This window comes from Homarus americanus, unplaced genomic scaffold (genome assembly GCF_018991925.1).
Source record: "Homarus americanus isolate GMGI-L3 unplaced genomic scaffold, GMGI_Hamer_2.0 scaffold26351, whole genome shotgun sequence".
Lineage (NCBI taxonomy): Eukaryota > Metazoa > Arthropoda > Malacostraca > Decapoda > Nephropidae > Homarus > Homarus americanus.
Genome location: NW_024724368.1, coordinates 5,172,545 through 5,194,885, shown reverse-complemented (window position 1 = coordinate 5,194,885; position 22,341 = coordinate 5,172,545). Strand labels below are relative to the sequence as shown.

General features: G+C 38.1%; 1 protein-coding gene across 4 annotated transcripts in view; it reads left to right on the top strand.

Moving 5' to 3' along the window:
- Window positions 1-22,341, top strand: part of LOC121864209 (cholesterol uptake protein 1-like) — a 93,427-nt gene that overhangs the window by 34,828 nt on the left and 36,258 nt on the right. For all 4 annotated transcript variants that reach the window (XM_042363245.1, XM_042363246.1, XM_042363244.1 and 1 more), the window contains 5 exons: window positions 1,282-1,438; window positions 5,846-5,978; window positions 9,374-9,620; window positions 15,634-15,739; window positions 19,863-20,010. In XM_042363245.1, the coding sequence (XP_042219179.1) occupies window positions 1,282-1,438; window positions 5,846-5,978; window positions 9,374-9,620; window positions 15,634-15,739; window positions 19,863-20,010 (791 nt within the window). The remainder of the gene's footprint in view (window positions 1-1,281; window positions 1,439-5,845; window positions 5,979-9,373; window positions 9,621-15,633; window positions 15,740-19,862; window positions 20,011-22,341) is intronic.

The following is a 22,341-nucleotide window of genomic DNA, read 5'->3' as shown; positions in this document are numbered from 1 at the left end:
AGGAACTTATTTCATTGATCCCTATGCTATAATACTCCTGGTCTTTGATGTTTTGACCTGCAATGAGTTTTTCATGAACCTAACCCCATTGCAAATTGGGGGATATCTATATGCATTTTGAAATGTGCTTTCACTGGATTTAATTTTTGATGAAGTTTCATCTGAGAAAGAAATAGTAAACGTATCCATTTAACATTTTATTTTTTCCACTGACATCAGATCAAACTATTGAGATGTGAACCACAGTAACATTAGTGTCTTGCTCCTGCTTCACCCAGCGATCCTGTGAGCCATGATAACTAAAGCATTATATGTATTTTATTTTTATCTTAGTTAACCACACTTAATACAGTAGAATACTCTCTATTGGTTTTTTATTGTCTCTTATCACTGAAACATTCAAAATCCTGAAAGGAGTGGAAATCTTGAACCTGGGCCATTTCTTGGTGATTTGTCATGCACCATCAACACGAGGAGACATAATTTCATGCTCACCATGTTATCATGCAGAACGAACATAAGGAAATATTTCTTCACACAGAGGGTGTTTTAAACCTATATAATAATCAACCAGCCCAAGCTGTGTTATCAAGAATAGTACTAGGTTTCAAAATAACCCTCGACAATATTATCAAGAACAATGAAGGGATCTTACACAGGCCACTGGCCTCCATCCCATGGCATGGCCACTGGCCTCCATCCCTTGGCATGGCCATTGGCCTTCATCCCTTGGCATGGCCATTGGCCTCCATTACTTGGCTTGGCCATCTCTAGTGGCTGGCCATTAGGTAAGTAAGGTCCGGTATGGGAAGCCCTGAAGTGCCTTATCATCTTCCGATGCTGTGAAAAGTTACGAGAAAAGTAAAAAAAAAAGTGTACAGCAGTTTGGACTTTATCTATTTAAATAGCATCCTGGGAAAAAATATTTTAACTTGATTTTCGTAAACTGGATCTTCGTAAATTTGGGACTGCCTGTATTTTCATTATTAATTAGGAAGAAATTACAAAAATTGCCCCTTTTTTTTACTTCAGGTTTTTTTTTGATAAATTGAAGACTGCCTGTATTAAGTTTACCCAATGCTGATTTCTCCAGCACTGTATCATTGAAAAATGTATCCCACACTGGACCTGATTATGTGCCAGCACTGGACAAGATTTGAGTTGAACGAGCTTACACTTGATTCTATCACAACATTCTCTGGCATGTGATTCTAAAAGTTCTTAACTCAGACTTTAACATTTTATTCTCTATTTATAAAATCATTGTAATATTCATTCCAGATAAAGATAAAATTGATAGTCGGCATAAGACAGTGGTACTACAAGTATATGGTCATGCTACTGTGTGGTCCACCTGGTATATCTTTGCTGCTACTGCTGCAGTCTTGGCTGGTGTTGTATCACTCGCTACAAAGGTTGCTGTTTGGATGATGAACAGGTATGTGTTGATCTTGTTGGTATATGTTCAGGAAATGTAATAAGTTTAACATTGATGACCACTTAGTGAAATCATTTATTTTGCAATTAGAGTGTCAAGCTCTCTACAGTCGAACAAATTTAAAAAAAAAATTATTTGCACTGTTTAGTCATTTATTCCTGCTGTCATGCCTGTGTGGCTCTCTCCTGTAGTTTTAAACTCCCTTCCATTGACAGGGTCATTGTGTTAACCATAGTTTTACAAACTTGGGTCATGAAAGACACTACACCACAGTGCCAGACAGGAGGTGTGGCATTAAAACAACTAATAATACCTCTACAGTAAATCCCCTTAATCTGGACTCTATTTGTCTGGATTTCTCCTTTATCTTGACTGGCAAACCACTCCGGACTAACTTCCGTTAATCCAGAATGAGTCTGGATCTACCCACGTGATGGCAAAAATAAATAAACACTTATGAGCCACTTGAGTCACCTCAAAGTGACCAACATCTGGGCTGGGACTCTTAAGTGTTCATTATTTCTCTATTATCTTATCATTATTTCTCTATTATCTTATCATCTACTTTCTTTTGTTTGTTACAAATACAGATTTCAGTGTAAGTGTGTGATATAAAAAATAATTAATTTTAATTGATGAATGGGATGCCCCATTAAATGTAATAATTTTGTTTCTATATATGTCTTTATTTATATTATGCTTGTTGGAAAAGTAAAATGCCAATAACTGTATCACACACCAATAATGTTAATTATGAAGAAAATTTGGTTCAAAATATTTACATTTTTTGCCTGTACTGAAGAATAAAAGTTGCTTCTTGTTGCCATTACTGTTTAGTTACAAATATAGTATGTTATTGATGTTAAAGTTAATTTTATTTATCAATAGTCTTCTTACTTTTGTTCTGTATTTTCCTATAAGGGAGAATAAAAACAAAAGTCACATACTAAAATATTACCATGCTACCTCATGTTACTTTTACAAAAGAAATAAATGCATTTGCAGTTATTTACATTATTTCAGTTGATGGTTTGTTAAAAACACAGTATGTTGAAAATATAGAATAAAGTCATGCATTGCTATTTATATGTAACATTTTTACTAAGTAGTGGGGTATGTCATAACGAACTGTTTATATAACGAATATGTACATAACAAACTGTTTTCCCTATAAAATTGAAAATGCTAAAACGTACGAAAATTCTACAGCGAACGCAACGAACGCGGATGAATATTGGTTCGGGAGTTTAAATGCACATTTACCGTATATACTCGTCTATAATTCTACCTTGTTTATAGGTTGACCCTGATTTTTTGACCAAGAAATCATTAATTTATGATATGCCTCGTTTATAGGTCGACCCAAGTTTCTGAGGGTAATGGAACGGCAAAACCTTCACTAAAAACACTACGTCCTATAAACTGAGGGTCGCCGTGCCTGAAACATCGAGTGCCGAAGGCAAATTGTTTACTTGTATTACAACACTTTACACTGAAACGCTGGTTGTTTCAGCAAAAATATTGTATATTTCCTTTCAAGTATTTATTCAAGTCAATTAGGAGGGAATAGTATTGGAATACAACAGTTCTTTAACTGACATCCATTTGAAAAGCGATTACAGTAACATCTTTTGAACGAAAGAAAGCGAAAGTCGATTGTTTTCGTCATGGTTTTATCTCACTTTCCACTCTAATACGTACGTCATTTCAGCAAAAAATATTAGTTCCGTGAATGTATTATATCAAGCACAGTATGAATAGAATATCATTGTAATATAACATTATTTTAACTGAAAACTATTAAAAAAAACGAGTAACATCTCTTGAACATCGGAAGGATAGATAAAGTCTTTTGTTTTCTTCATGTATTTTATCCTATTTTACATTGAAATACATCACGTTTCAGCAAAACTACTATTTATTTCCGAGAATATATTCATTCAGGCACAGTTAAGGTAATATATACATGTGATGTAACAGTTTTTTAACTAAAAAGATTCGAAAAACACGTGTACCGTCTAGCTGATACTCAACAGTTGGTGGTACGTCGTGCATCGTTGTAAACAATATGAGGTTGAGGTGGATTACCGGGTATTATATTAAGTGTGAAATATAGAAAAGGATTTTATTACCGGTATTTTTTGTAGATCAATGAGTACTGTGATACCGTATATGATATGATAAGTTAGCCTGTGCTAAGAACTTCAACATAGACTACTAAAAGCACGTTGTAAGTTAATTTAGCCTATTGTAAGTTGGTGAGCTTCATCTGCTGAAGGCAGATTTGGTCTTAAAAACTCGAACTACACAGGAGTATATACGGTATGCACTTTTTTACAATTTTACATTATATTTTTCATTGTTAAGTATTTGTATATGGGGGCCTGGAACGGATTACCCCTATAACGAACGAACGCTATTGCGAACGAGGTTCAAGAACCAATTAGATTCGTTATAGCATACCCCACTATGATAAAGGCACACCTTACTATTTACATGCAACACTGTTAACAAAGTAAGAAAAAGACTTGCATCACTATTTACATACAACATTGTCTGATAAGAATGAGAATAAAGATTTCACCATTTACACTGTTTACAAATGCATTTTTAATTTTGCCTATAAGATAAAAGTAAACTGCACACGATTGCCAGAAAGTGTACCTACTTTAACTGTGACATATATATCCCACTTCCATTCTTCTGAGATGCAACTTAGCAAATCTCTTCATAACTGCATCCACATCTACCTCTCTGTTATAGTGGACGTGAAGTAGTGCCAGTCCTGTGAGTCTGTTCTCCAACATGGTGCTGCGGGTGTAAGTTTTCAGGCTTTTTAGCGCAGATACGCATCTCTCACATTCTGATGTGGTGACGGGAAGGACGCATAACACTTGCATTGCCTTGTAAATGTTACTATACATAATGGGATCACACTCAGATAAGGTTTCAGCAACTGTTGCTAGGAGAGGTTCACTCTCGGGACCATTTGATTCCATTTCTCGTCCCACAGTCAAAGTTCAGCTTCCAGCGTCTGGTAGTTGGGAAGTACTTCTTCGTATATTTTACAGAATAGCCTGAAAGAAGTTTTCCAGGCAGGAATTTTTTTCACCATCTCAGGCATGGCTGCCCATCTCTGGACAACATCCTGTTGGTCATCATCAAAGCGGCTTTCAAGCTCCTGGCTCAAGTGGTCCAAAAATGGCATTGTGCATATTCAAAATATTCCTGGTCTTACAAGGAATCCAGCAATGTCAATTATATTATCCTAACTTTAGTCTGAGGTATTATTTATTACTATACCTTAAAATCTAGTGTTTTCACCCAAACATTTCTCAGAGAGGGAGGAGCCAGCGAGCGTTGGAAGGGGGGGGGGGGTGAATTGATTCCATTATTTGAATGGACATTAACCTGGCGACTGTATTTCTCTTAAATATTAATTGTGTGTGCATACCATCATAAAATTAAGAAGTTTATTTTACTACAATTAAGTATTGTGTCGGAAAAAGTGGAGTTTGGGAGTCGGCCCAGTCTCTATTTCAATTAATCCCATATGTTCTCTTATTCCATTTACGTGTTTTTCGTTTTACGCGTACCTCCGCGTAAATTGCGTAAATCGGGGTATTACTGGATAGGAAAATATTCAGACAATAAGATAATCACACTTAAAGAATATGGTTGCACAACAAAATATTCACACATTGTAAAATGCAACCACATAACAAAAAATCCACCCCCATCAAAATATCTTCACATCACTAAAACTGGTCTGATTTTGAAAAAACCCAGAAACATTATCTGACAAATGCTTCTGTTAAGGTTAAAATCATTCTGTTATATAATATACTGTATATGCCATGCAATCAGGTTGATGTATTCAGTTTAATCAGCCATCTCCTCTCATTGATGTAGTATTTATATTACGGTTATGCTACAACTGAGTAATACAGACCCTTTGGTGCCTCATGTTTTCATATATTTCATTTTTTGAGTTAGATCATCTCTCCTACTAATTTCAGATAAATTTTCTATTTTTTGGTACGAACAGTGTACAGCTCTTGTGAGACTGGGAGAGAAGTGGAGTGTGAAGTATGTTCTCACATATCGATCTGTATATTTTTTCATAGATGTGTCTCTTCTTTAATAAGGTAATTTTAGGGGATATATCATCTCATGATTGTTTTTCAACTCCATGTGTTTTGCTCATCCCACTCTCAAGAACATCATAATAGTAATTTGTATAGGTATTCCCTTTATTCTATAATTTAATGTACCTGTATATGATAATGTATATTGTATATAGTGTTGAGAGAATTGGCCCTGGAATAGATTAATATTTATGTAAATCCAATAAACCATAATTTGTATAAAAGACCAGAAATATGAGTTTCTTATCCTTCTTTACAGAAATTTAACATACAGGTATGAGATCTCTGATGACCAAAGAGCCTTACTCGATGAAAATATGCAGTCTGTTAATGGAAGTATTTATCAAGTAGCAGCAGGTGGCGGAATAGCTTTCACTCCATCTACCATTCAGGTAAGATTCTAATAAGGATTGTTGGTAAACAGTATCCACCAAAGTTGAAGTAACTGTAAGTATCCAGCAAAATGTCAGGTACAGCATCTGACATGGAAGAGCTGTACTTATGTGCATTTATGCTAAGTATCGTGTATTTATCACATGAAGCACATTGCATGTCAACAGATAATACTAAACTTTCCATAATATGCACATTGTCAGCAGAACAAATCCAATAAGCAGCAAAATACTGGGACCAAAAAATTCACTTTATTTTTTTATTTATTCTATTTTTTTATGGGGATTAGCCCACCCAGGCACAGGTCACCGACACACATTGGGGGGGGGGAAAATGTAATAATAATACAGGGCTGCCTAACTTATCGCAAAGGTTACGGGCATGAAACTCATTGCGAATATCGAAATTGCGAATAGCAGAGCAATTTCACCCATAAGAAATAATGTAAATAGGGGGGATACGGGCATCACAGTGGTCACGGCCGTCAGATTTTCACACTTGTTTTACTCAATACATTTAGAACATAAAATAAATAAAGAAACAAGGGCATAATATCAAATAAACATCAATAACAAACACTTTGAGTTTATTAGGCGTACAGTGGTTCCTCGGTTAACGAACGCCTCGGTTAACGAAATTTCTGTTAACGAATTACCTTCCATAAGAATCTTCAATTCGGTTAACAAAAAAAAATTTGAGTAATGAAATCCTTACGAAAATCACGTTTTGTTTTGAACATCAGTTGATAAGCTAAGGAGGTACTCAGCCAATTCAGTGATCTCTTCTATGTTTACATTCAGATTAATTACTCTCTTATAAGAATTCCAGCAATGCAAATTAAATTCACCCCGGTCACTTTTATTAAATTTTATAAGCAAAAAACAAAAACTCAATCTATAGGACATAAATGAACAATTATATGCTTCACACCACAGGCGCCAACTGTCAAACATGTCACTGTCACCCCTCCCTCTCACCTTCCCGAGAAACGTTTGGGGAAAAGCACTAGGCTTACAGGTTTAATCATAAATAACATCTTCTTTCAGGACGCTCATTCGTGTCAGTATCCAGAAGGGCCCTGACATTCCATGCAGCGATCATAATAGGTTGTATAGTTTGTTTTTGTTTTGATCTGAGACTATAATTATGTTTTCGACTGCATAAGGATGACCTTACTGGGTGTGGTTTCCCAGTCAGGTTGGTTTCTTAGGCAGGCTATTCTTAGGGCACCTTTCCTAGCCCCCTCCCCACGTGGGGTTAGCAGAATGGCTCCTCAAAAGGGCTGCTCAGCCGCACAGACAGGACCGTATTGCACTGCTGCCTAGATCCCAGTGTATAAACGACCGTGTTATCTGTGCTGCCGATGTGCAGAGTTGTAACTAAGAGACTCCCAGTGGTCATCTTTGCCTGTCTCCATCGCCACAGGACTTTTGGGGTATAAGGGTTTGATGATGATGAGAGGTATGATGAGCTGGTTGATGGCTACACGTGAGTTGATTTATGTGGTGAGGCAGAAGCACAGACTGCAACCACACCTCTTGGCTCTCCCTTTTCCTGATTCAGTGGTGCAAGTGTTGCAATGACTGGGGAGAGGGAGAGTTGCAGTGGACTGCCGAGAGCCCAGTTTGATGGGTTTCACCTTAGTAGCCTGTCCATCATGGATTGCCTTCTTCCACTGGTGTAGTCTTTGGGTTCCCATGTTGGTCACCTCTTCTGCTTATACTGCCGTTGGGGTCTCATTGGAGCTCTGTAAGCATGTCTGCCTGATGTGGGCTCCACTGCAGATTTCTCATTTGGGGTTTACTCCCTTAGCCTTATACCTACCAAGGTTAATCCGAAAGGCAGTGGGGCAATGGTTGGTAGGCGCCAGGATGTGTTCACATGCCAGTGGGCTTCTCCGAGGTCCCCTGTTGGTTTAGCTTGGGCCTATAAGGCACCCAGTTGTCATGTGTTACCACAAGGAGGCACAACAGGTGTCTGGATGGTGAAGAGGCTGTGTACTGGCAGGGGATGACTTATGCAAGTTGCTTCCCTGTTCGCCACAGGGGCTAACCAGCGGAGGTAGCTGAAAATGATAGGAAATAAGCAGTGCTTGCACTTTAACACTAACATAATGCTGCCACACTAGATGCATCGCACCACCTTGTGCAAACACCCACTCACACACAACATGGGAGTTAGGACAGTAAGTATAAGGAGTGACGGTCTTATTGTATGACAAATATGCGTGTGTGTGTGTGACTGCGTGGTAGTGGGTTAATTATCAGCAGTTCATGAGCGCTTGGCAACACTCCCTTCTACTACATTTCTCCAATTACCCACACCTTTCTGCTTTCTCACTACATATTTTAAAATGTTATGTAACGTAATGTTGAAGGAATGCAAGTTTGCTCATTTCTACTTATACTTATCATAATCTCCCTAAAAATAATTTAGTATTTGTGTTTACTCAAGACATCTTCAGGGTCTCTGAGATCCATTAAGCTCCCACCCAAGAAAGGGTGACCTGACATTCCATCAGAAGGTCAGTAATATGAGACCACTAATCCCCCACCCTACCTTCACCTGACATTACCTCAGGTCAGGTCAGTTATGTGAGAGACACTGATCCACTACAGCTCCATGGGAGTGGAAAATACAAGTCTTTGTTGTAACACACAGCTTCATTCATACCCGTATCATATAGGTTTTTAATTTTTTAATATATTTATGTAACCAAACTTTTAGATAAACTATTCTGGATTATTATAGTAAAGAAATGGAGTTTCTAACTTAACTAGAACTGCATACGGACTCAGGTAATTTAAACTTGAGGAAAACATCCCCACACCCTGAAAAGTTCTGGGGAAGTGGACTAGTGTCTGTCTGTGCAAGATATCTAGTCTAGACACTCGGTAAACTATTTGCAGTAACAGGAAAAGGTTCTGGGCATAACGAATTTTTCGGGTTTGAGAAAGTTGTTTGGTTAGCCGGAAATTTCTCAATCCCAGAAGTGCTCTGCACCAATTGTTCTGGCTAACAGGGATATCACTTTATACTGTATGGACTTTTGGGAATGGAATCCATGTGATTACTGAGGAGCTACTTTATAAATAAATGTCTGTTGTAACTTTTTTAAATTCATGTTTCACTTATCACTGCAATAATGCCACATATACAGATTGTCCACCAAAGGGTGGGATATAACTCTTGTAGGCCATAATCCATGCTGTCACACCTTAGTAATATATTATTGAATGTTCTTTTAAGCATGTGATTCACACTGTATGTAAGTTCATAAAATTTAAATTTAAGAATAAAAACACTAAATCACCTGATAATGAATGATGGAAATCTACAGTATGAGATAGCTTCTGTTCACCTAGTATTATATTTTTATTTCTTATTATTGCAGGGTTTCTCTAATAGCAGATATGATCCTGAAGAAGGAACAGATATATTTGGTGCAACAGGAGGACATGGTGCTGGAGAAGGAACAGAAATATTCAGTGCAACAGGAGGACATGGTGCTGGAGAAGGAACAGAAATATTTGTTGCATCAGGAGAACATGATGCTGGAGAAGGAACAGAAATATTCAGTGCAACAGGTGGTACTGGAATAGTCGGGGTCCCAATTTCACATGCATTGAATAGTTCTGAAGGTAATGAACTTATATTCTCTACTTCTGTATTCAGAAGCTTATACAGTACAGTAAAGCCTCGAATAACGACTGTAATGTGTCCTCCAATATTGCAGTGTAAGGCGAATCATCGTATCACGAATCATTAATTACCATTAAAATAAAGCAATAATAATGAGATGCATTCCCAAGTGTGACCTTTTCATATCTTTTGTGTGGCTTTTTACCATCTTTTCCCCCGAAAACGATACAATTAATGAAAATTGCAAACTCTATTCTTTTAATAATGTTTTTGAATGCACCTTATACAATATAAATGAATAATAATATGGTCACAAGTGGAGATGGGACGCCATTGTTTTCGTTTGTGTTTACAGCCGGAAGTCCGGGATGATAGTTCTTCATGAGAAAATGAAGAAAATAAGACCCTGGTTGTAGCTGTAGTAAAATTAATGTAAAAAATGAATATACAGCTCCTCCCCGACTTACGGCGGGGTTAGGGACCCAAATCCAGGTCGTAAGTCGAAAATGCTTAAATAATACATAGAAAATCTAAAATGGGTGTCTCTTTTTCTTCTCAGCACCACAAAACTCTCACTTTTAAGCTTGCCATCCATTTTAAAGTAAATTTCAAACGAAAATTTTGTCTGTGTACTGACGTTGGGACTCGAAAATACGTAATTTGGCAAAATTTAGGTACGACAATGAGGCAGGTCGTAAGTCGGGGAGGAGCTGTATATGTTTTAAGTAATGTTATTTAATGTTAATAAATGGAACAATAGAAGTAGCTAACCACTAATGGCAAAGAAAAAAGAAAGAGATGGATTGGGAACGGCAACATATACGTGCTCATTTAAGGATACCTCGTCATTTATCTTTTTTTTAAGAATATGTACAAAAGATTCAAAATAGTCTATTACTGAATTATGTACAAAAGATTCTTAATTGTTTATTACTGAATATGTATTGGATTGAATTAATCTTTATATATGCGAAATGAACAATACAATTCATTAATAATACGTAGAATATTAAAACACACAAGAGGATAAGAGATGGCATTGTTGTCAGTGTTTACACCCATTATGTCAGTTATCCACCTGAAACTGAAGAAAATAAGACCTTGGTTGTTATTGTAGTTAAATTAATGTAAAAAATATGTTCAGTGAACCCTCACTTTACGCGGTTAATTCAACCCACAGGGTACCGCGGAAAGTGAGAAACGCGTAAAGTGAACAACATAACATATGGGATTAATTGAAATAGAGACCGGGCCGACCCCCAAACTCCACTTTTTCAGACACAATACCTACGTTGTAGTAAAAATAACTTCTTAATTTTATGATGGTATGCACACACAATTTATGATTAAGAGAAATATCAATAATATTAGGTTTTTTAACACTTACATTAGTAGAAAAGATGGCTGGGCACACGGGGATGGGGGGTTGGTTCAGAGGCAGAGGGCAGATTATTGGCCCTCACCTGTATCACTTGTATCAATTGTATCACTATCCACCACAGAGGCTTGCAGGGCCTCTTTGTCAAACCCCTCAAAGTCCATATAAGTCCATATCCTCACTATAATTATCACTATCACTGACTTGGGCCAGCTGTGGTGGGTGGCGGGTGAAGAACTCGGTAATGTTTTGATGACTGGGCGACCTTGTGCGCACCCTGCTCGCGCCGCTTACACAACATGGCGGATGGCGGGAGGTGTGGATCCAAAAATGGCGCGGCTCGCCAGCCGCTCTCCGCGTAAAGGGGTACACGCACCGGGGAATGTGAGCATTCCTGTTTCAGCAGGGTACCTCGTAAACGTGGAAACGCGGAATGTGGGACCGCGTAAAGCGAGGGTTGACTGTATGTTTTAATTAATGTTATTTAATGTACAGTAGAAGTAACCACTAACATTAAAGAAAAAGTGAGAATTATAATGGAACACCAATGTGTACGTGCGCATTCAAGGAAACATAGTAATTTATCTTAAGAATATGTACAAAAGATTCATTATTGTTTATTACTGAATATGTTTTTGATTGAATTAATGTTTATATATGTGAAATGAACAATGCAATTCATTAATAATACGTAGAATATTAAAACACACATGAGGAGACAAGACGGCATTGTTTTCGTGAGTGATGATGGTTTTACATGAGAAACTGTAGAAAATAAGACCCTGGTGTAGCTGTAGTGAACCTAATTTAAAAAAATTTAATACCTGTATGTATGTTTTAAGTAATGTTATTTAATATTAGTAAATGGAACACTAGGAGTAGCTAACCACTAATGGTAAAGAAATAAAGCAAGACGATTGGGAACGCCAACGTATGAACAGTAAGTGCGTACATGTGAAAACATATCATCATTTCTCTACATATGAGTATGAAAGCAACACTTATTTACTGTTCATATATGTTTTAAATAATATTTACGAATGTAAAACAAAAATTAAACTCACCAATGGTGTAAAGGCTAAAACATAAGGACAGCCAATGAATATTGTGCGAGTTTTTACTTAGATGACGAAGTCATCAGGTTCAACTCTGGCTGAAGCTGTAGGCTCAACTCTGGCTGATGCTGTAGCTTTCCATAAAGCTGTTGCTGAAATTATTACTGAACCTGAAGTTGATGCTGAATCTGATGATGTATCTGAAGTTGATGGTTTAGGCCTTCGAATAATAAAGCTGTCGAAAGAACCTTGCACAGCAGTATTCTTTTCTCATTATACATCTTTATGTAGGTCATTTGCATTTATTTAAATTTTAATGCTTTGTTCTGTTAATGGATCAACTTTAGAAAATATGTTCATTGCTTGCTCCATATAATATCCACAGACTTCGCATCTTTTTCATATCGTTTTAACATATCTAGTTTCTTGGCTAAGCTTATACACTTTTTATTAGGTTTTTAAACAACACTACCATCACTTGCTCGCTTGATCATGTTGAATAGGGATGCAAAAATGCTGTAAGAAACCTGAGAAACCTTTTCTCCTGTTCCTGTTCCAGATGCATGAAAACAAAGGGACCACCAAGCTTCTTCTGTTGTTTACCACTCTTTAGCCAGGCAGCTTCTTTGCACCAGGTGCTCTTCATTTTAATACAGTAATTTTTTTTTTTATAATACATATCAGGATTTAATTATTATTTATATGAAAATGTAATTTTATTTTATTTGTATTATATTTTGGTCGTAAATACGAATGAAATAAGGACGTACGTACATTGAATTGGGTCCTAAATTAACTGGGGTCTTAAATATGAAAAGTTGTTGGTCGAACCGTTGTTATCGGAGGCTTTACTGTACTTAGCTTCCACTAGATGTTTTTTTTACTCATTTTACACATTTCTTTTTGCTGTTCTACCCATTCACTATGCCAGAGGGGTTGTATTTAAGAAAATGGTATAATCATTTCAAAAAGTCTGTGTCGTCGGCAGTCAAAATGAACTGCTTGAGTGAACCCTGTGAGTCCTCGGGTTCAGTTTTAATTTTCAGCCCAAAGATGCTGCTGCACGAGTTAAATAACATGGCACTTAATGCAGTTGTCGGGAATTTCCCTATGGGTGAAGCTGTTCATGCCTGGCGACTTTATACACAAATCAATGTGAGTGCAAGCTTTAATTATACTAAAAACATATTATGAGACAATACTGTAGAAAATATTGTTTGTCTAGAGAAATATTACCAAACTCATCACAACCAATGAAGTTTTTGCATACATTAAACCCTCAAAGATTCGGACCCGGTAAATCCGGATTTCGGAAGATTTAGACAACAAATTTGGGGGTTCTGGGCTAAGAAGCCTCTCTAAGAAGCATTCCCAAAACAGAGTGAAGGTAGTTTTAGGCTTAAAGTGTTTATCTTATAAAATGTCACAAACTAAAATTAGCAGAATATAACTTGCATTACTGGAATCCTTGCAGGACAGCAAAAAATTTGAATATAGACATTACATATTTTGCAAAAAAAATAATAATTTTTAGTCCTTTAGTGTAGTATACCTGAGTACAAATGAATACAGTAATAGTATGTTGCTCAAAATTATGGCTTTTTCACAGGAAAAAATCTGTGTAACTAACCCCAATAGTCAGGATAATATGTACTGTAGTTTTGGTGTTTTTATATCATTATTTATCGTTTTTATGCATTTAGTACATTAGTCGGAAGATTCGGACAATCAGCTTTTCCGGACAGGTGTTCCCCCCCCTTTTAGTCCGGGTCTTCGAGGGTGAACTGTACCAGGAAAGCTCGGATACCCGGATGTGTCTACAAGAGCATGCAATAATTAATGCTGTATAAATATTTGGTTTATAGGCTTGACTCACAGGGAAGGGGAAAAAACTGTGGATGAGGTGGCCTGTGAGATGGCATATTGTCATTTTTACATGTAATGAAAGTAAAATTTTTGGAAAATCATTACATTACTGTACTCTTATGTGATGCAGAAAGAAAGAAAATATAATATAAAACTATAAAATAAAAAACTGAAGAGCATGGGTGTGTATGTGTGTCAAGTGAATGTATGAGGAGGCAGTGGGAATAACTGCATCTTCAACTCGCAATCCAGCCGTGCTCTCCCTCCCCCGATGTGACATCATGTGATACACATATCTCTGAGTCAGCCTGGCCTCAGTGTGGAAGAAGCTAATTTTTGTAAATAAAATAGATACTATTGTATTTTATGATATGATATGTATCAATTTTATTGTTCATCATAGCAATTTTTTTTTTTTTTTACATTCTAAAAGGTATACCAGTACCTCTGAGTTATTATGGTAGTTGGTTCATCTACCTGTAGATGGTATTGGTTTATCAAAACAAGCAGTAACCAAGTGGTAAGCAGGATTGTGTAATTATGTTTTTAATTAATTTAAAATAAAAGTACAGTAATGAGATTAAGTAAGCCATGTGTACTCAGCAGGGGAGGTGGTATGGGTTGTGTGCCATTGCCGACTGACACTTCACAACAGTTGCTAAGGGTCTGTCGGTAAAGGCAGCGCATCCCAGCTGAGCTGTGATGCAGTGTGTGCACTACTGTATATTGTACAGTATAATTTTAGCTTTTTTTGCTTCTAATATTTTTCCTAAATACTCTATGCTGAAATCAACTTTACAATCAGTGACAAAGAGGATAAAGTAAACTTACAGCAGAGGGGGTTGTGTGGTACCATTTAAGCTGAAATAGGTCTAACCAGCCAAGTTGCCAGATGCACTATTGACAAACAACCCACTGCTTCCACACTTACGATCACCTCCCACACAGAATACACACGTCTGTGAGTCTACTGAGCTGGATGATTGCCTGATCTATGTCGTGAGCTGGATGCATGGGAGTTATGCATGTGGATAAACTTATACAGTATACTGTACCAATAAATGTGAAGAATAAAACAAAATAATAAAAGAAAAATACTGTACTGTGTTGCCATCTAGCAGGAGACTGTGAAAAAGCAAAGCAGAGCAGTGAGTGAGGAAATGCCACCTTTAGCTCTATCCCTCCCACACTCAGCACCTGCTTCTACACACACATAATGATTAATTCCCTTTACATTTTCACCTATGATAATTATTTTAGATTTTTTGGGGGGCACATACTGTGTGTGGAGCACATTTTAAAATGAAAAAGGCCTAAAACCAGCCAAGTCGCCAAATGCGCTGTTTATAGGTATATTTGGGTAAACCCCGCATAAGGTGCAACACGACTGTGCATCACTTTATACCTTCATTATTTCTTGTGATTCTAATATGAACTTTAGAACATTGTTTTGATTAATCTTTTATTATTTAGGACCTTGTCCTGAGCACTGAACAGGAAATTACTGTACTGTATTGTGAAAAAAAAATTGGATTTATTTTATATGGAACTGGTTGCTCACTAATTATTTTGGTATAGAGAGGTAATAGTGTATGGTATATAGAAAAATGGTCCCTGATTTATCTATTTCATGATTGTGAAATTTGTGATAGAGTAGTGGCTGTACTGTAAGTGATTCTTTGAGCATTTGTTTATTTCTTGAAATTTTTACAGAGAGTTTCGAACCAGCACCCAACACTGACCCTCCAGCTATTGCTTCACCCACAACTTATGCTCCTCAGTCAGCTGTAATGAATTTTACACCAAGCTTTAATCCAAGGTAAGTTGGCCAAATGATCAAAGAATTTATGTATAGTACAATAAAATCCTTTATTGAGATGATATTAAAAGGTGCCGCATTTATTAAATAATACAATACCAATTCCTCCATTAACGTCGTTTCAGACACCACTGTTTCGCTATAACTTTGTTGAAAAAAAAGAATTAAAATGGTAAATGTACAATTTTTTTTTTTACAAATTCAGTACAAAGTTGCTCAGTGTTTGGGTCAGCTGTGATAACAGCTGGCTGTGTAAGTGACCAGCGTCAGTCACGGTGTGGGTGGTATACAGTATTTGTTAGGTGGTTGGTTGATGCTCTCCCAACATTTACTTAGAAACCAATTATAATTTGATTTGAACCCTGGAACATTGAGTGATAAATGTACATTATGAACCACTCCAACTTGTGGTCCCATAAAGAAGAGAAAAAGTGTTTCATTAGAAGTTAAATTAGATGTGGTAAAGAGATTTGAAGAAAGAAAACGAGCTATAGACATAGGAAGAGTTCTCAGTCTGCAGCCTACAACTGTATGAGCAATTCTTGGGAATGCAGAAAAAATCAAATCATGTGCTAAAAGTGTTACTCTACTATCTGCTTTGAAGTTAACTTGTAACAGAAGTGGCATTATGGAAAATATGGGAAGAATGCTGAACATGCGGATTGAGGGTCAGCATCAATGAAACTTTCAATGTCCGTTGCTCTCCATACAGGTAAAAGTTTTAAGTTTATTTGAAACTTTAAAACAAGAAAAATGTGATAGTGCTGAAAGTGAAACATTTGTGGCAAGTCGTGGGTGGTATGAACGATTTAAGAAGCATTTAAACTTACACAGCATACAGTCATTTCTGCTACAATGTGTGTTTTGTCAACACGAATTGGTTGGAACGCGATTGATGAATAGGGGAACACTGTTTGTATACGAATGTTGGCGAGAGCGCGATTCCATCCTCAACATTTTAAGTGTAGCGTGATGCGGTGGGTGTAACAGCACCATTTGTATTATACTGTATAAATATTCACCCAAATGTATAATATTTAAATGTATAATACCAAATTATTCACTTAAGTTATTCAACCAGACTCTGTAATTGTTCATGTCACACATGCTGATGTCTGTAACTTCATCAGAGGTTGAGAGAGGTCAAGCTGATTTTGCAAATATCTCGCCTGCTCATCCTTGAGCCTCACGCCTGAGCAGGAGAGAGCGAGCAGACTCATATCACTTGTTATCCAGTGAACACCTCACTTGAATGTTCTATAACAAGTGCACTAAGACACTTCCCTTTGCAGAGAAGGTACAATCTACTCTCAACTGAACTCAGTACCTGTGTAACTATAACTTTCTTCAATAAAGAAAAATCAGCAAAGTGTTTACTTCAGCCCAGCCACTTATTAGTTGCAGAACTAATATACAGCATAAGCTTAGCCGAGAAACTAAATGTGTTAAAACGATATGAAAAAGGTGAGAAGTCTGTGGATATTATATGGAGCAAGCAATGAACATATTATTTTCTGAAGTGGATCCATTAATAGAACGAAGCATTAAAATTAACAGGGACGTGAAAAACACATATTACCTCTACATAAAGATGCATAATGAGAAAAGAAAGCAGCTGTGCAAGGTTCTTTCGCGAGCTTAATTATTTGAACAGGCCTAAACCATCAACTTCAACTACACCATCAAATTCTACATCAGCAGCAGTATTGTAGGACAAAGTTGGGGCAACTGTCACACCCTAACTTACATACGATGTCTTTCCCAATCTATTTCGTTTTTTCATTACCATTAATGGTTAGCTACTTCTTTTGCTCCATTTATTAACATTAAATAATATTACAGTACTTTATACATACATATTATTTTTTTGCATTAATTTTACTACAGCAACAACCAGGGACTTGTTTCTTCAGTTTCTTATGTAGAAGTGGAACCATCGTCATTCATCACTGGTGTTGTAAACATGAACGAAAACAATGACGTCTCATCTCCTCTTGTGTGTGTTAATATTCTACGTATTATTAATTAAATGCATTGTTCATTTCGCATATACTGTACAGTAAGTCCTCGCTTAACGTTGTTTCGGTACTATGTTGCTGAACTTAAAAGACCAAATATTCGTTTATCGTCCCGGTGATCCGATACTACGTCATTTTGCGTCGTCACGGCCTACTTTCTACGGCTCATCACCCGCTCTTTCTGGCCGCTCTCTCGGCTTGGTGCGCTGCCCTCACTCTCGGAACGTTGCAGCATCCCCAAGCAACGCGAAGCCAGTCTCTGTTACGACTTCACATCATTCGTGTGTACTTAAGTGCTTTTGCTCTAAAACTGTACTCTAACCATTCGAAATGGCTTCCAAGCACCCATCAAGTGCTACTGATGCTAGTGTAGTGAAGAGGCAACGTAAAACCATTACCCTTGCTACGAAAATGGATGTATTAACCTGATTTGAAAAGGGTGAATGTGCTGTGGACATAGGGGCTGTGCTTGGTCTAACCTTCACAACAGTGCGTACTATCCGGACCAACGCTGACAAGATTAAGTTAAGTGCTGGAAGTGATTCTTCTCTGAGTGCTACTAAGACGACTCGTACTAGAAGCACTGTGATAGAAAAGGTGAAAAAGATGCTGGCAATGTGGATGGGGGACTGGAATCAATGCAATGCACCTGTGACCCTTATGGTTATCTAGCATAAGGCCAGATCCTTGTTTTATGACTTAAAGGAAGAAGAGGGTGAAGGATTGAAGGAAGAGACCTTCGGCCAGCTGAGGTTGGTTTTAACGATTTAAGCGTTGGTATAGCTTCCACAACATAAAGATGACTGGTGAAGCTGCTAGTTCAGATACGGTTGCTGCCGAGACATTCCCGCCAACAACCGAGGAGGAGCAAACAGCAGCGGAGGAACCCCAGTCAGAGGAGAAGGCAGCCGCAGAGTCTCAGTGACTCACCACCCTCCTTCGCTCCACTACCCACCACACACTCGCTCTACCACCTCCGCCCATCAGTGAGAACCAATACAAACTTAGTACTGTACAGTAGTTCTATATACAAACTTGGTACTGTAGTTCTATATACTATTTTCTATAGAAATGACAATGATTTTCTGTATATGTAACTTTTTCATGGGGCAAAGGGAGGCTCAGGAACGTAATTCCCGTATTTTATCTATTTCTTATGAGGAAAATTGATCCGCTTAACATTGTTACGCATAACATTGCGTTTTCAGGAACGTAACTCCAACGTTAAGCGAGGACGCCCTGTATAAACATTAATTCAATCAAATACATATTCAGTAATAAACAATAATGAATCTTTTGTACATATTCTTAAGATAAATGACACAGTTTCCTTGAGGGCTCAAATAAACATTGCCGTTCCACTATCACTCTCTTTTTCTTTAACATCAATGTTTACTTTTACTGTACATTAGATAACATTAATTTAAACATACATATTTTTTACATTAATTTTACAACAGCAACACCAGGGTCTTATTTTCTTGTTTCAGGTGGGTAACTGACATTATGGGTGTAAACACGACAACAACAGTACCGTCTTAACTCCTCTTGTGTGAGATTATTATTCATTTATATTGTATAAGGTGCATTCATGAACATTATTTAAAGAATATTGTTTTTATTTTTCATTAATTGTATTGTTTGGGGGGGAAAAGAGGGTAAAAATCCACACAAAAGTTAAGAAATGGTGATTAATGTTTCACGATATGATGATTCACCTTACAGTACACTGCAATATTGGAGGACACATTACCGTCGTTATTTTAGGCTTTACTGTCTTCACAGTGGCCTTTAGGAATGCATCCCTTGCAATAACTGGGGTGTTCCTGTAATTATGTCATTCACATAAATAGTATGACCTGTAGCTGAACTATCATGGAGTATCTTATTACCACAGCTAGTTCTGCCAGTGGTTTTCCATGTGTTATGAAATCTTAAGAGACGCTGCACTTGACATAAAATGAGATTTTATGTTTAATCCTTTTAACATTGTTAGGACACATTAAAATGGCCTTTCATTATAAAATGAGGTGCCTCTTTATATGTAAACATTTCTTGGAAAATTCTTGGGTGTACTGTGACACCATTTTACTTTATATTTGTAGATTTGTATGGTGGTGGAAGCAGGTTGCAGTTTATGAAGCTAAAAAACCTGAAGCTAAGGTGGCAGAAATTGGCTTCCAGAACAACCTGGTTATCATGGCATTGTTTTCTGCTCTACCAGTAATGGAGCTCATTCGGTTCTACTTAGGGGTAAGTATAGAAACTTGTGGTTAATATCCCACAATATTTTGCTCGATAATTTTAATAATTTATTGGGAAGATGATTCCTGTACTGAAAGGGCTTTTATTTTTTTCCTTGTGTATACAGTAGGTACTGTATTTTTCGGCTTGAAAGACGCACTTTTTATTACAAAAATATACCTTGAAAATTACCATGCGTCTTCAAGGACGCACCATAACTTTATGATGGTATGCACACACACATAATATAGAAGGGAACAATTAATAAGAGAATAATATACTGTAGGTTAGGTTAGAAAAAACAAGGTTAGGTTTAACACTTACGTTAGTAGAAGAGATGGGGCGGTGTACGGGAATGGAGGCTGGTTCCAAGGCAGAGGGCAGGCTACTGGCCCTCAGGTGAGTCATCATCACTGTCATCCACACTTATTGGTGCCTCCCTGACAAATCTCTCAAAGTCACCATCACTGTCTGTGTCACTATCACTGGCTTGGGCTGGCTGTGGTGGGTTGAGGGCGAAGAACTCGGTAATGCTTTGCTGACAGCTGGTGTTGATGTTGTCATGATACACCTTGATATAGGGCTCCATAGTCTGCAACAGCTGGGTAGTGAAGACTTCATACTGGTTATCGTCAGGGTCGTCGGAAAGGAGGAACTTGAGTTTCTCAACACACTCGATGGCACCCCTTACATTACTATGCGATAACCCGCTTTCTTCTTGGGATGACGCACCACCTGCCTCTTCACTGACGTCATCATCTTCTAACATCTCGTCGGCAGTCACATCAGGATCCCTTATCACCTCCAGGATGTCGTCGTTGGTGGTCTCGGAGAAGCCAGCAGCTGTAACACTCTGCGCAGCTTCTCTGGCAAGGTCCACTGCTACTGCTACTGCAACAGTCTGAACCTCACCAGTCACAGATTGACTCTGCCTCCCACCTGGAATACCTTGCAACACATGTCTCCATGCGTGATGAACCGTTGCTACACACAGCTGATCCCATGCCTCCACCAAGAAGTCCACAGCTTTCTTGACGTTGAATTTTCTCCAAAAATGTTTCGCAAGTACTTCTTGCTCTGCCAACTGTTGTTCCTCGTCGTCTTCGCTCTTGCTATCGGTGTCACCCAGGTTACGCAACTCATCCTTGGTGTTGGTGTAGTCGTTCAGGAGCTTAAACTTCTTTGCGGAGAATGCAGCTTTCACATTACAGATCAATTCTTGGTCCATGGGCTGTATTAATGACGTAATGTTGGGAGGAAGGAAGACCACTTTTATGTTGGGGTGACGATCCACCAGTAGGGATGAGTGTCCTGGTGCGTTGTCAAGCAGCAACAAAATCTTGAATGGAACATTCTGTTGCTCACAGAATTTCTTCATGTCGGGAACGAAACAGTCACCAACCAGGAGAGGGACAGAGTAGAGAACGTCCATGCCTTACGTGCAGTAATCCAGTGGATATTTAGCTTGGTCATGTCCATGCTCTTGTAGGCGTGCGGATTGCGTGCTGTGTGGATCACCGATAACTTGAGCTTACAGGTACCGGAGGCATTGGTGGTAAACAGGACGGTGATGCGCTCCTTTTGCAACTTCTGACCCCGACACTTGCTGGCATTCTTCACAACTAAGGTCTTGGAAGGTAGCTTTTTCCAAAAAAGACCAGATTCGTCCATGTTAAACACCTGGTCGTCGGTGTACTGTCCTTCCTCCATAATCTCACGTCAAAACGGAGGAAAATCCCTAGCTGCAATACGGTCAGCACTAGCTTCTTCACCACCAATGTTAATGTTGGTGATCTTGTTCCTCTTCTTAAACCTCTGCAACCACCCAGAGGAAGCATTGAAGGGTTTGGGCTCTGCAATTCCCATCTTACGTGACACTGCAGCATACAGTTCACGTGTGTACTCCTTAACTGAGAGCGTGTCAACCACCATGTTCCGTCACGCCTGACGAATCAAGTAGCTCACAAGTAATTTCTCCGTCTTGAGAAGCACCTGGTTGTGGCAGTACTTGATCATAGAAGCACCTGTAGACTTTGTGATGTTCATGTGCTCTCTTATCTTGGCTGCATCCTTCTTAATTGTCCGGATCGTAGGTTCGTTAACACCATGCTGCCGCGCGAGATCAACCTGTCTTGTTCCTTTCTCCAACTCTTGGATGATCTTGTATTTAATTTCGTAGCTTAGGGAACGTCGTATCTTCCTTGGCTTAGGGTAGCTGGGTCCAGGTAATGCAAGGTTTCTTTGTGGTGGTCCGGTGGAAGCCATTCTTATGGAACAATAAATACCGATGTATACGGTGTAGCCTGAAGGGGTGTAACTGATGTGGGTAGGTCAAGGGGT